This window comes from Parambassis ranga, chromosome 17 (assembly GCF_900634625.1).
Source record: "Parambassis ranga chromosome 17, fParRan2.1, whole genome shotgun sequence".
In the NCBI taxonomy this organism is placed as follows: Eukaryota; Metazoa; Chordata; class Actinopteri; family Ambassidae; genus Parambassis; species Parambassis ranga.
In genome coordinates this window covers 3,051,220-3,063,787 of record NC_041037.1, presented here as the reverse complement: position 1 = coordinate 3,063,787, position 12,568 = coordinate 3,051,220, and the positions used below count along the sequence as shown (strand labels likewise).

Below are 12,568 nucleotides of genomic sequence, written 5' to 3'. Positions count from 1 at the left end.
TGTGAGAAGACGAGGTCCATTCAGCGGCTTATCCTCCCCCCATCCCCTGTTTTTATGGTTTTACTCCCCGTCTCTTTTTCCACTCACCCCCTCTATGCTTTTCCTTATTTACTATGAACTACAACAGCACCCTCTTCCTCCCTTTCCTCATTTATCCTCAGCTTCAAGACCACACACTCATCATCTGTCATTCCTCACTCTCTCCGTTTCTCACTTAAACTGCTGACCCTGTTCTTCCTCTCTTTCCTCTCAGCGCTCTCTCTGTCTCTCTCCCATTCTTGCCAACCCTTTCACTCAACCCTCCTCCTTTGCCTCTTCCACTTTCCCATGACAAAACCAAGGATGGGAATCGAATGACTGGTTTCTCTGCCTTCACCTGATCTCCAAGCTCGAGCTGTGAAAGAGAGCTTTGTCCCCTCAAACCCTTCATCGCCTCCGGAGGTATGTCCTGTTGTGTCCGTACAGGAAAGGACTTTGGTTTTGACTGGAATTTTGGGGGCCCCTGGGAAAAAAGTGAGTGAGTTAGGCCCTTAACTCTCCATCCGACATCTCCTCCTCCCACTGCGTCCTCGCATGCTGCGTCATAAGGGTTTCAGTAATGCAAGAGAAACCTTAATGTGGCATCATATCAGATGAAGAACCTACAAAATGTGACCAACAAACCTCAGATTTCTTGAGTTTCTGTTCACTGTAATGATACCGGACTCAGCAACAAACCCCACACAGTTAGCAACTAGCTAGCATCTAACTGGATATTCATAGCAACGATAGTATGGAAATGTTCACATCTTGTTTCTGCTGCCCCCTTGTGCCTGACATGACCTGTTAGACAGTTTTCCTACTCTTTGTAGTATAAGACCTGACAGACTGATCAGCAACAAAAAATAACTTAAAAACAAGGATATATTAGCTTTAAGTATGTAAATGCTTTGAATGTAAATGTTACTGTAACTAAAAACCACAAACAAAGATATTATGGTATATTATAGGATACTGTGAATACTGCAAGAACCGTTTGACTGTCTGGACTTTTACTGCAGCTCCAAATAACAGCAGCAAAGAACAATGTTGCTGCTCTGAACAGCGCATCACATTCTTAAGAACAAAAATGAGATCTTTATCCCTTTAGTCCTTATGTGTCAACACTCACAGTCTGCATCGAGATGAGTTATCACTGTGTGTGTGTGTTTCCACCACAAATGTGTTGGGGTGGGGGAGAGACTTCACTTTTACACGCTTGTGACCCACAGACTGACCGGGAGGAGCGACCCGGAACGAATCCCAGTGAGGCAGGTCAGATGTCTGTCTGACACACACTCAGCAGGAGGGGCAAGAGCTGGGTCAGGTAGTAAGCAGGTGGAACGAGGCTTGATGAGGCATTTACAAAAGCTTCAACACAAAAAAAAAACACCTACATCTACTGCCCTTTTTAATGCAAAGCACCTGCAGCGCCACAAGTATGCTTTATTTTATTAGCTGTGGGCACTCTGGCTATACTCTGTAGTATTATACCTAAACATGGCAGATCCTGGAAGACACCACACAGGCCTGTACAGAAATCCATGACACATGTACGTTCACCTGCCACTGCAGATTGTTATCAAAACAAGGTTCAACCCACTCCACAGAGGTGACGGCTGCTATTCAGGAATGTGGATTTGAACTCATCTAACACCTGCCCTGCTCACCTGATTTTGCACCCTCCTCCCTAAGACGAATAAGGAGCTCAGTAGTCTCCAATCTGACAGTGATAATGATACCTTTGCTGCTGGAGGTCCATGACAGTGACTTGTACTGATGTTCTACCAGCACACATTCATTTGACCTAAGGCCACAACCACACCAATAACCTCTGCAGCTGAGTGAATGTTTGTCTACACTGCCGTCCACAGAAAGACTTCCTACATAACTAAGGCCCCGCTCGTGGGAAAATACTTGTGTTTTATCAGGACTGGCACACATAACACATCTGACCTCCTCTGACTCCAGTTCACTTATCTGTATTAGTTTTACTAGATGTGAACAGGACACTAACACCTCCAAGTTACACAACATGGAGGTTGTATAAGTGCTGCACATCCAATTTTTTTTTTTACATTTTTATTTGTTTGCTACATGTGATTTTCATTATTTGCACTTACCTACTGTAAATATTATTGTCTGCATCTCAGTGCTTTTATTCTTGCAAGAAGGAGCAGTCACATGCACAGACAGAAGTCTCTGAAGGAATGCTCAAAGTCTTCTCTGAACAGTGCTCATACCCTTTGTTATCTAACACACAGACAAGTCACAACAAAGTCCACACTACACATAAGCAGTCTCCCCCCAATTTGTTTGTTTGTTTCATTATTACATATTTAAATTAAGGGCCTCTTGTAAGTTTAATTTGACAAGGATTTGGTCCATTCCCATTTATAATGTAGTATAATTACAGTTGTATGTGCCCTAGAAGAGTCTTCTGGGGACAAATAAATCTTTTTAACTGAACTGAATTGAAAAGAGTTGAGTTTTATTATTGCACAATAATATGTTGCACGAAATCCAAGCAATAGTCTATATGCAAACTCATTATATATCTGTTTGGAGGAATTTACTTCATGGAGTTACAAGTTACAGCAGCCACAGCAGCCAGTTCCATATATCTAAGGCTTCATACTCATGCCTGCCATAACAACTCAATATAACCCTTCATAGCAACAAGCATCAATCTGCTGAAAAACTCTGTTTTAAACCCAATAAAAACAGAATAATGTTATTCCTCTGTGTGGCTCAGATTTCTCCTCCAAATGAGCACATTGTGCTGAACAATCCCTGGAGGCCCTGGTGGCAGAGATACCAGCCAAACAGCTACAACAACCTGTGCTCCAGATCTGGCAGTGAGGATGAGCTGAGAGACATGATCACCAGATGTAACGACGTCGGGGTGAGCTGCATTCATGAAAAGCATTAGGCTCTCCTGCATTTGACAGCCTCTTGTAAATCTGCAGCCTCGTACAAAACAACAAACAGATGCATTTTACATTTTAACTTTTGGAATGAATGCAACAGTGTCTGTGATGAGTAATAGGAGGGAAATGAAGATTTGAATGAAGATTTCAAAACAACAAATTACAACCAGACAGATTGTATGTCACTTGATGCTTTTTGCAGTTTTCAGTTTTAGCGATATGTTTCTGGACCACCAGCTTCACTGCAAATCAATACTGAGCCGCGCTGCACGGACACACGTGTCTTTGACCTGAGAATGAACTTAATATGTGAAGAGCAGCAGTGAAAAATGACAAGAACAAGATCACACCTTCAGGCTTATTTTTAAACACAGGTCAACATCTATGTGGATGCTGTCATCAACCACATGTGTGGAGCTGGGGGTGGAGAGGGAACCCACTCCTCATGCCGCAGCTGGTTCAGTGCCAGTAAAAAGGACTTCCCATTAATGGATCATTGTGTTACTGGTCCAGAATGTCTGGATGGGCCCTCCTAGCCATGGAGATGGATCCTGTTTTGGCTTTAAAGCCATGCAAAGGTACTAAGTCTGTAAAGGGTTACAGAGGGACAAGGTATGTATTGTTAATGCCAGCACTTCTGCAAGTGAAACTGGCTGCTGCCATCTTGTTTAGAAACGACCATATATGCTAGAACAAGAATGTTGTGTGTATTGTCCTTAATGATCTTACTGAATCATTATCTTTAGCAGCTTTGCAGTAACATTTTAGGCTCTGTGACAAAATGTTTTAAGCATATAACATGAAATCAGGATTAGAAACACTTGATTAATCCCAGGGGAAAAATGTTTAAATATCTGGAAAGCTGACACAAAGGCACTGCTGGGATTTGAACCCAGGATCTCCTGTTTACTAGACAGGCGCTTTGACCAACTAAGCCACAGCGCCAATTCCCAATCACCAAGGACACTGCTTCCATTACATAATGGAACAGATTAGGATTAAAATGTGTGGAAAAGTACATGAATGTTTTCTTTCCCACACACACACTCGCCCACTAACAAACCCACGCAGACTACATTTCATTAACCTGCACCAGGTTTATTTGTTTTGTGCCAACATAGATTTTTCTTACATAAATTTAGACTGCATTTGCAACACCACGGATTTGTTTAATCGAATTAACAAATTCTGCATTTGGATCAATATAAACTTAACGTTCTGAGCCATGAGAGCTCTACAGTGCTACTTTTAGTGGAATAATCACCCAATAGGACCACTGTGGTGAGCTGTAAAGGAGCCAAATAATGTTTTGCTGTTGACTGTTGCTGCCAGATGACAAAGCATGTTGGACTTATTGAGTGCAGCTTTAAATTAAAACAATTAGAAATTCAGTCTTAAAAACCACTTGTTCTTCATGTTTGGATAACATAAACACCTCATGATTCAATGTTTCTTGTCTTTGCCCTGTTTCTGCTGCTTGTTTTGAAGCAGGGAAGTGTGATAAAAATGCACCTGTTTAATCTTCATGCTGATATTTGCCAGTTTCTCATTGGTCCAGATGGGTGAAAAAAAATGAGTATAAATACGGAGAGTGAGAGGGTGAATCTGGTTTTCTCTGTTCTTCAGGGAAAGCATGAAGCTCTTCATTCTGGTGGCTCTGTTTGGGCTCAGCCTCGCCCAGCACAACCCCCACATTAAGCAAGGAAGGACCGCCATCGTCCACCTGTTTGAGTGGCGCTGGGCCGACATCGCAGCAGAGTGCGAGCGCTTTCTGGGTCCAAATGGCTTTGGTGGAGTTCAGGTATGAATGAAAGAACACATGAGTTTTAAGAAGTTCATTTAGATTCAACAACTTGAGTTGGCTGAATAGGGCTACTTGTCTTTAGTTCCCCCAACACTAACGCAATATAACCCTTTTTAGCAACAGTCTTCCATCTAATGACAATTTCTGTTTTAACAATGATAAAAACAGAATAATGTTATTCCTCTGTGTGGCTCAGATTTCTCCTCCAAATGAGCACATTGTGCTGAACAATCCCTGGAGGCCCTGGTGGCAGAGATACCAGCCAATCAGCTACAACCTGTGCTCCAGATCTGGCAGTGAGGACGAGCTGAGAGACATGATCACCAGATGTAACAACGTCGGGGTGAGCTGCATTCATGAAAAGCATTTTGTATCTTGGAAATTTCCTTGAAATCTTTTCTACTTAATGAATATAATATACTTAGTTTTACAGGGAAATTAGGATTTAAAATCAATACTGAGCCGTGCTGCACGGACACATGTGTCTTTGACCTGAGAATGAACTTAATATGTGAAGAGCAGCAGTGAAAAATGACAAGAACAGGATCACACCTTCAGGCTTATTTTTAAACACAGGTCAACATCTATGTGGATGCTGTCATCAACCACATGTGTGGAGCTGGGGGTGGAGAGGGAACCCACTCTTCATGCGGCAGCTGGTTCAGTGCCAGTAAAAAGGACTTCCCTAGTGTGCCCTATTCTGCCTGGGACTTTAATGACCACAAATGTAAGACAGGCAGCGGCGACATTGAGAACTATGATGACGCTGATCAGGTGAGGAAAGAATTAGTCTGAAGTTTTAGATCATTCTTGGTTTTGAACATTACAAACAAACTTTGATGAATTGCATTTTGGTCATAAATTCAGGTGCGTAACTGCCGTCTGGTCAGTCTGCTGGATCTCGCCCTGGAGAAAGACTACGTTCGGGGCAAAGTGGCCGACTTCATGAACAAGCTGCTTGACATGGGTGTGGCTGGATTCAGAGTGGACGCCTGCAAACACATGTGGCCCGGTGACCTGCAAGCTGTCTATGGTCGTCTGCACAACCTCAACACCAAGTGGTTCCCTGGTGGCTCCAGACCCTTCATCGTCCAGGAGGTAGATACTTAATGTCCTTTGTGAATTATTTTATGTTACAAAGATAATCTAGAGAAGAGAAAAAGAACCAAACCCTGACTTTTTGTAACCATCAGTGAGGCACATGAATTATGTGAATATCTGCTTTAGGTTATCGATCTGGGAGGTGAGTCCATCTCAGCCAGAGAGTATACCCATCTGGGAAGAGTGACTGAGTTCAAATATGGAGCCAAACTCGGAACTGTCTTCAGGAAATGGAACGGAGAGAAGCTGTCTTACACCAAGTATGTGTGATTCATTTCACCAATGATCTCTGACTAGAAGTGGAGCACTATAGAGCTTAACATTAATAATACTTCAGGTAGATTTTTGGTGTTTTAGTAGTGGATTTCTCATCAGTAAGACTGTATTCATATGTCTAGGAACTGGGGAGAGGGATGGGGCTTCATGGCCAATGGCAATGCTCTAGTCTTTGTTGACAACCATGACAACCAGAGAGGCCACGGTGCTGGTGGCGCTTCCATTGTTACCTTCTGGGACTCCAGGCTGCACAAGATGGCTGTTGGCTACATGCTGGCTCATCCTTATGGAGTAGCCAGGGTTATGTCTAGCTTCCGGTGGGACCGCCACTTTGTGGATGGAAAAGTATGGTCTCCATCAGTAAAAATAATGACAAGACGTAGTGTATATTTTTTGCAAATTTTGTTGAATCCATTTATGCATCATTGTGTTCCAGGACCAGAATGACTGGATGGGCCCTCCTAGCCATGGAGATGGATCCACCAAGCCTGTTCCCATCAACCCTGACCAGACATGTGGAGACGGATGGGTGTGTGAGCACAGATGGCGTCAGATCAAGTGAGTCAGTGGAAATCAAGAGACTGTCAAACCTGCACAAATATCAACTTCTGCTTGGTCACATGGCTTGTTCAACCTATAACATCACAGATAAGTCATATCGCCTCTTTAGGAACATGGTTATCTTCCGTAACGTGGTTGACGGACAGCCTCACTCCAACTGGTGGGACAACGGGAGCAACCAGGTGGCATTTGGTCGCGGTAATCGTGGTTTCATCGTCTTTAACAATGACGACTGGTGAGTGCTTCAGGCCTGTGTGGTATTTCTTTCTTTCTCTTGCTTCAGCCACCCTGCATAGTCTGCGTCCCTCAAGATAATGACTAATTTATATCTGTTTAAAAAAATCTACTTTGTGTTCACTTTCAGGGACCTGAATGTGACCCTGAACACCGGCATGCCTGAAGGCGTCTACTGTGATGTCGTTTCTGGTCAGAAAGAGGGAAGCAGGTGCACTGGAAGGCAGATCCATGTTGGAGGAGATGGCCGTGCTCACTTCAACATCAGCAACAGAGATGAGGATCCTTTTGTTGCTATTCATGCTGAATCCAAGCTGTAAACACAGTGTCTGTTTATGGGATTAAATACATTTTTAATTCAAAGCAACTCTGAATAATCTATCCATCCATCTTCTGAACGAACTTTGTCCTGCAGTACAGGGTCACACAGGGCTGGAGCCTAACCCAGCTCAGCAAAAGGCGGGGTACCACCCCGGACAGGTTGCCAGTACATCGCAGAACTTTGAATTAACAGTAACTAATCTTTTCAGTTGAAGTCAGTGGAATTTTAGACTACAACGACGAGGTGCATTGTGTTTACAACAAAAATCAGGTAATTTTTTTTTTATTTATTGATTGTTTGCCCTTTAATTGGATTTTCACATGAAATCCCTTTTAATTAGAACATACAAAGAAAATCCGTGTTAGCCATTTTAAAAGATTTAAAAAAACATTAAAAACTTGATGATAAAAACATTTATATCAGAAATATGAATCATATCAATGCACTCCACACACACACACACACACACACACAGGCAGAAAGTCTCCATCTGTTAGTAAAATCTGCTCAGATCAAACATAGAATTCTAATCGTACTGTTTAACTCACTTCTGTTCAAATTACTGTAGTGACTGAAACGTCAGTCACTACAGAAGCCTGATGGTGATGATGAATCCCTTGAATTACTCTCGCTGCCAGAAGGGGGAGACAAAAGCTCTGCGTGCATACACGTGTAGAAGGATGTAATGGAGGATTAATAGTACTTAAAACAAATCTAATTTAGCTTAAATGTTTATTTAAGTGCACATTATGGTGCATTTACATTTAACACACCAGGCCGCAGCTGATTAACATGATATCCTCTAATGTACTGTGAATGTTTCTCTCTTGTTTTGGGATTCCTGCATTGAGAACACATGCAGTGTGTGAAGGGTTAAACAAAGACTCTGCATGTTTTGTAACATTTGTCAGCACTTCTCTGATAACAAAAAGTGTGGCTGCAACTGAAAGTGGCTGCTACCATCATGCTTAAAAATGACATATGGAACAAGAATATTTTGCGCATTGTCTTCTGAACCTGATACAGGTAAATAAATATTTTTATTTTTAGTATTTTTGCTGGAAATTTGAGTTTCTTGATGATTAGTACAAAAACATACAAAAATAGTTTTGAGATAATAAAAAATAGGTTTAATAATAAGATTTAAGTAACTTGTACAGACTCTCATTAATAATGTAAAATTGCCAAATTACGAAGGACAGTCCCTCCAGTACATCCTGATCAGATAAACATACATTTCATTAACCTGCTTCAGCTTTTATTTGCTTTGTGCCAACATCATCCCCCAAATCAAAGTCTTGCAAAAATTTAAACTGCATGTTGCAACATCATGTGGTTGTTGAACTGAGAGAACAAATACTGAAACTGGATCTAAACTGTTTCGTTCTGAGTGATGAGAGCTTTAAAATCACATTTTAGTGGAATAATAAGATAAAACACTGTTCTGGTGAGTTGTAAAAGGAGTTAAATAATGTTTTGCTGTTGACTGTTACTGCCAGATGACAAAGCATGTTGGACTTATTGAGTGCAGCTTTAAATGATGTTGACCTGCACAGAAGGTCTAAAACTAACTGTTTTTCAGTCTTAAAAACCACTTGTTCTTCATGTTTGGATGGCATAAACTCATAATTTAAATGTTTCTTGCCTTTGCCCTGTTTCTGCTGCTTGTTTTGAAGCAGGAAGTGTGATAAAAATACACCTGTTTAATCTCAGTGTTGATCTTTGTCAGTTTCTCATTGGTGAAGAAGAGTGAGAAAAATAGGTATAACCACTAATGGAGAGTGAGAGGGTGAATCTGGTTTTCTCTGTTCTTCAGGGAAAACATGAAGCTCTTCATTCTGGTGGCTCTGTTTGGGCTCAGCATCGCCCAGCACAACCCCCACATTAAGCAAGGAAGGACCGCCATCGTCCACCTGTTTGAGTGGCGCTGGGCCGACATCGCAGCAGAGTGCGAGCGCTTCCTGGGTCCAAATGGCTTTGGTGGAGTTCAGGTACGAAAAAATGAACACATGAGTTTTAAGAAGTTCCTTTAGATTCAACACATTGATTTGGCTGAATAGGGCTACTTGTTGTCTTTAGTTCCCCCAACAATAACTCAATATAACCCTTTTTAGCAACAGTCTTCCATCTGACGACAATTTCTGTTTTAACAATGATAAAAACAGAATAATGTTATTCCTCTGTGTGGCTCAGATTTCTCCTCCAAATGAGCACATTGTGCTGAACAGTCCCTGGAGGCCCTGGTGGCAGAGATACCAGCCAATCAGCTACAACCTGTGCTCCAGATCTGGCAGTGAGGACGAGCTGAGAGACATGATCACCAGATGTAACAACGTCGGGGTGAGCTGCATTCATGAAAAGCATTAGGCTCTCCTGCATTTCACAGCCTCTTCAAATTATTACCAAATGCATTTTAACCTCGGGAATAACAGTGTCTGTGATGAGTCATAAAAATATTGAGATTTTTCCTTTCAAAAGGTCAACATCTATGTGGACGCCGTCATCAACCACATGTGTGGAGCTAGCGGCGGAGAGGGAAACCACTCTTCATGCGGAAGCAGGTTCAATGCCGGTACAAAGGACTTCCCCAGTGTCCCCTATTCTGCCTTGGACTTTAACAACAACAAATGTAAGACTAGCAGCGGGGACATTGAAAATTACTCAGATGTCTTCCAGGTAATGAAACCGTCAGGACAGAAGTATATTATGTCTCCCTCTGACCCTGTCTACACTTCTAGTGTGCGTAATACTATGACTATTAATTACCATATGCAGGTCCGAGACTGCCGATTAGTCAGTCTGCTGGATCTCGCCCTGGAGAAAGACTACGTTCGGAGCAAAGTTGCAGAATACATGAACAAGCTGATTGACATGGGTGTGGCTGGATTTAGAGTGGACGCCTGCAAGCACATGTGGCCCGGTGATCTGGAAGCTGTCTACGGGCGTCTGCAGAACCTCAGTACTGTGTGGTTCCCCAACAACTCCAGACCCTTCATCTTCCAGGAGGTAAACGTCTCAGCAACAGGGATGGTAGGCCATCTCAAAGAGCTGCCTTCATTGAGTAGCTCTTGTTGCAGGAAGTTTTATTTAAAATATGCTCTTTCTCATGACCTAATCTGCAAGTTTTGCTACCTTACCAGCTGTCCAGACCCAGGACTCAAAGTTCAGTGCTCTAGGTGCACATGTTCAAACCATCATTTCCTCTCTTTGCTAGTTTGTATACGACCTCAACCCAAAATAGAATCCCACCTGTTCCCGCTCTTACATGTGAAGCCTTTATAGACACTGTACGGTAAATACATACATGAACTTGTTTGAACCTCACTTTGCTGGGAAACTTGCACAAAAAATCATACTTGCACTTAAGAACACGACTGGTCGAGCCCCAGCTGTAACCATGTGAGCTCTAACCGCCCACTTGTCCCAATATTTACGACTGATAATGCAGCAGTCAGCAGGGCCGTGGGAAATGAAGCACAGATATCAAGATGACAAACACAAAGTACAGCAGATGTTAACATAAATGTGCCTATTAGTTGACAGGCACCGGGGCAGCACATGTAAGAACGCAAGAAAAAAAATGGTAGTTAGCAGCAGAAACAGATGTGACATAAAATATAATGGCGTGCCCTTACAAAAAAGGCATGTGAGGCGTGGACATGGATTTGTTATGGACACTGATGTTTGTCCAGTCTTAGATTACAGGGCATGGATGACATCAATTATTTTCTGCTGTAGGTTATTGATCTGGGAGGTGAAGCCATCTCAGCCAGAGAGTACTTCCATCTGGGAAGAGTGACTGAGTTCAAATATGGAGCCAAACTGGGAACTGTCTTCAGGAAATGGAAAGGAGAGAAGCTGGTGTTCACCAGGTATGTGTGTTTGGTATCTGCAAATTTACTTTATTTATCAAATTATTATGATTTATGATGGATTTTTGTGTCCAGGAACTGGGGAGAGGGATGGGGTTTCATGCCCGACGGAAATGCTGTCGTCTTCATTGATAACCATGACAACCAGAGAGGTCATGGTGCCGGCGGTGCTTCCATTGTTACGTTCTGGGACTCCAAGCTGCACAAGATGGCCGTTGGCTACATGCTGGCTCATCCTTATGGAGTGGCCAGGGTCATGTCTAGCTTCCGCTGGGACCGCCGCTTTGTGGATGGAAAAGTATGGTGTTTCCTGTGTGTGGAACAGGATGCATGTGTTTGTTTCTCTGTTTAATTTATGGTCTTTCATTAATTTTCTTACAGGACCAGAATGACTGGATGGGCCCTCCTAGCAACAGTGATGGATCCACCAAGCCTGTTCCCATCAACCCTGATCAGACATGTGGAGACGGATGGGTGTGTGAGCACAGGTGGCGTCAGATCAAGTGAGTTCTCAGGACACACAGATCATGATTCTGCTTTGTGACATGGTTGTCAGAACAATGCACTCTGTCCCTTTTAGGAACATGGTCATCTTCCGTAACGTGGTTGACGGACAGCCTCACTCCAACTGGTGGGACAACGGGAGCAACCAGGTTGCGTTTGGTCGTGGTAATCGTGGTTTCATCGTCTTTAACAATGACGACAGGTGAGTACATCACCTGGCAGAGTCATCTTGTTGTGAGTTTAAATTTTAACATGGATTTTATATTTTCAGCGACCTGGATGTGACCATGAACACTGGTATGTCCGGGGGCACCTACTGTGACGTCATTTCTGGCCAGAAAGAAGGTGGCACGTGTACTGGAAAGAAGATCCACGTTGGCAGTGATGGTCGCGCCCACTTCAAGATCAGCAACTCGGAGGAGGATCCCTTCGTTGCTATCCATGCTGAATCCAAGCTGTAGCTATTTCAGTGCAGAGAATGCATAAACCCCTGAGTTTGAACAAGGCCGAAACAATTCAGACTTTGACTCATTTTCATGAAAGAAAGACTCCATCTGTCAATGAAGTCTGCACGGCTGAAGCAGATAGAACTATACAGTGACATCGTTTGACCAACTGTTCAGAAATGATGTGTAAACACACAACATTTGTCAATAAATACATACAATTTATGGTTTAAATTCATCTAAACTGTGGCAGATGAACCCTTCAAAGCTTGTCATTTTTCTTTAAACCATGTGATCTATTTTTACACAGAATCAAATAAGAAAGCTGCAGTTGTAGTTATATCTATATTTAGCCATACACTGAGCTAAAGCAAATCCTAGCACTAAAGGTGATTGAAACCACTGTGCTAACCTGACTTTATGATGCTTCTACCTTATTAAATAACAAACCTCACAGTAGGTTGCACTTTATGCTCTTAGAGGCAATTTCAAATGCTAAA

General features: G+C 42.6%; 2 protein-coding genes and 1 non-coding gene across 4 annotated transcripts; 2 read left to right on the top strand and 1 right to left on the bottom strand.

Moving 5' to 3' along the window:
* Positions 1 to 3,819: 3,819 nt before the first annotated feature.
* Positions 3,820 to 3,893, bottom strand: trnat-agu (transfer RNA threonine (anticodon AGU)). Its single transcript has one exon. It is a non-coding gene; the product is annotated as a tRNA-Thr (tRNA).
* A 664-nt stretch (positions 3,894 to 4,557) lies between these two features.
* LOC114449377 (pancreatic alpha-amylase-like) lies at positions 4,558 to 7,291 on the top strand. The gene is made up of 9 exons (XM_028426989.1): positions 4,558 to 4,749; positions 4,949 to 5,095; positions 5,329 to 5,526; positions 5,620 to 5,850; positions 5,980 to 6,113; positions 6,252 to 6,474; positions 6,566 to 6,687; positions 6,800 to 6,925; positions 7,055 to 7,291. Exons 1-9 carry the CDS (start codon positions 4,582 to 4,584, stop codon positions 7,242 to 7,244), a joined length of 1,539 nt encoding a protein of 512 aa, XP_028282790.1. The 5' UTR covers positions 4,558 to 4,581; the 3' UTR covers positions 7,245 to 7,291.
* Positions 7,292 to 8,137: 846 nt separating this feature from the next.
* LOC114449376 (pancreatic alpha-amylase-like) lies at positions 8,138 to 12,335 on the top strand. 2 transcript variants are annotated; one of them, XM_028426988.1, is made up of 10 exons: positions 8,138 to 8,272; positions 9,063 to 9,237; positions 9,440 to 9,586; positions 9,725 to 9,922; positions 10,022 to 10,252; positions 10,985 to 11,118; positions 11,194 to 11,416; positions 11,500 to 11,621; positions 11,699 to 11,824; positions 11,894 to 12,335. In XM_028426988.1, exons 2-10 carry the CDS (start codon positions 9,070 to 9,072, stop codon positions 12,081 to 12,083), a joined length of 1,539 nt encoding a protein of 512 aa, XP_028282789.1. In that variant the 5' UTR covers positions 8,138 to 8,272; positions 9,063 to 9,069; the 3' UTR covers positions 12,084 to 12,335. The 2 variants fall into 2 exon arrangements, with proteins under 2 accessions (XP_028282789.1, XP_028282786.1); XM_028426985.1 differs by lacking the exon at positions 8,138 to 8,272 and adding an exon at positions 8,533 to 8,693.
* The last annotated feature ends 233 nt before the right edge of the window (positions 12,336 to 12,568 follow it).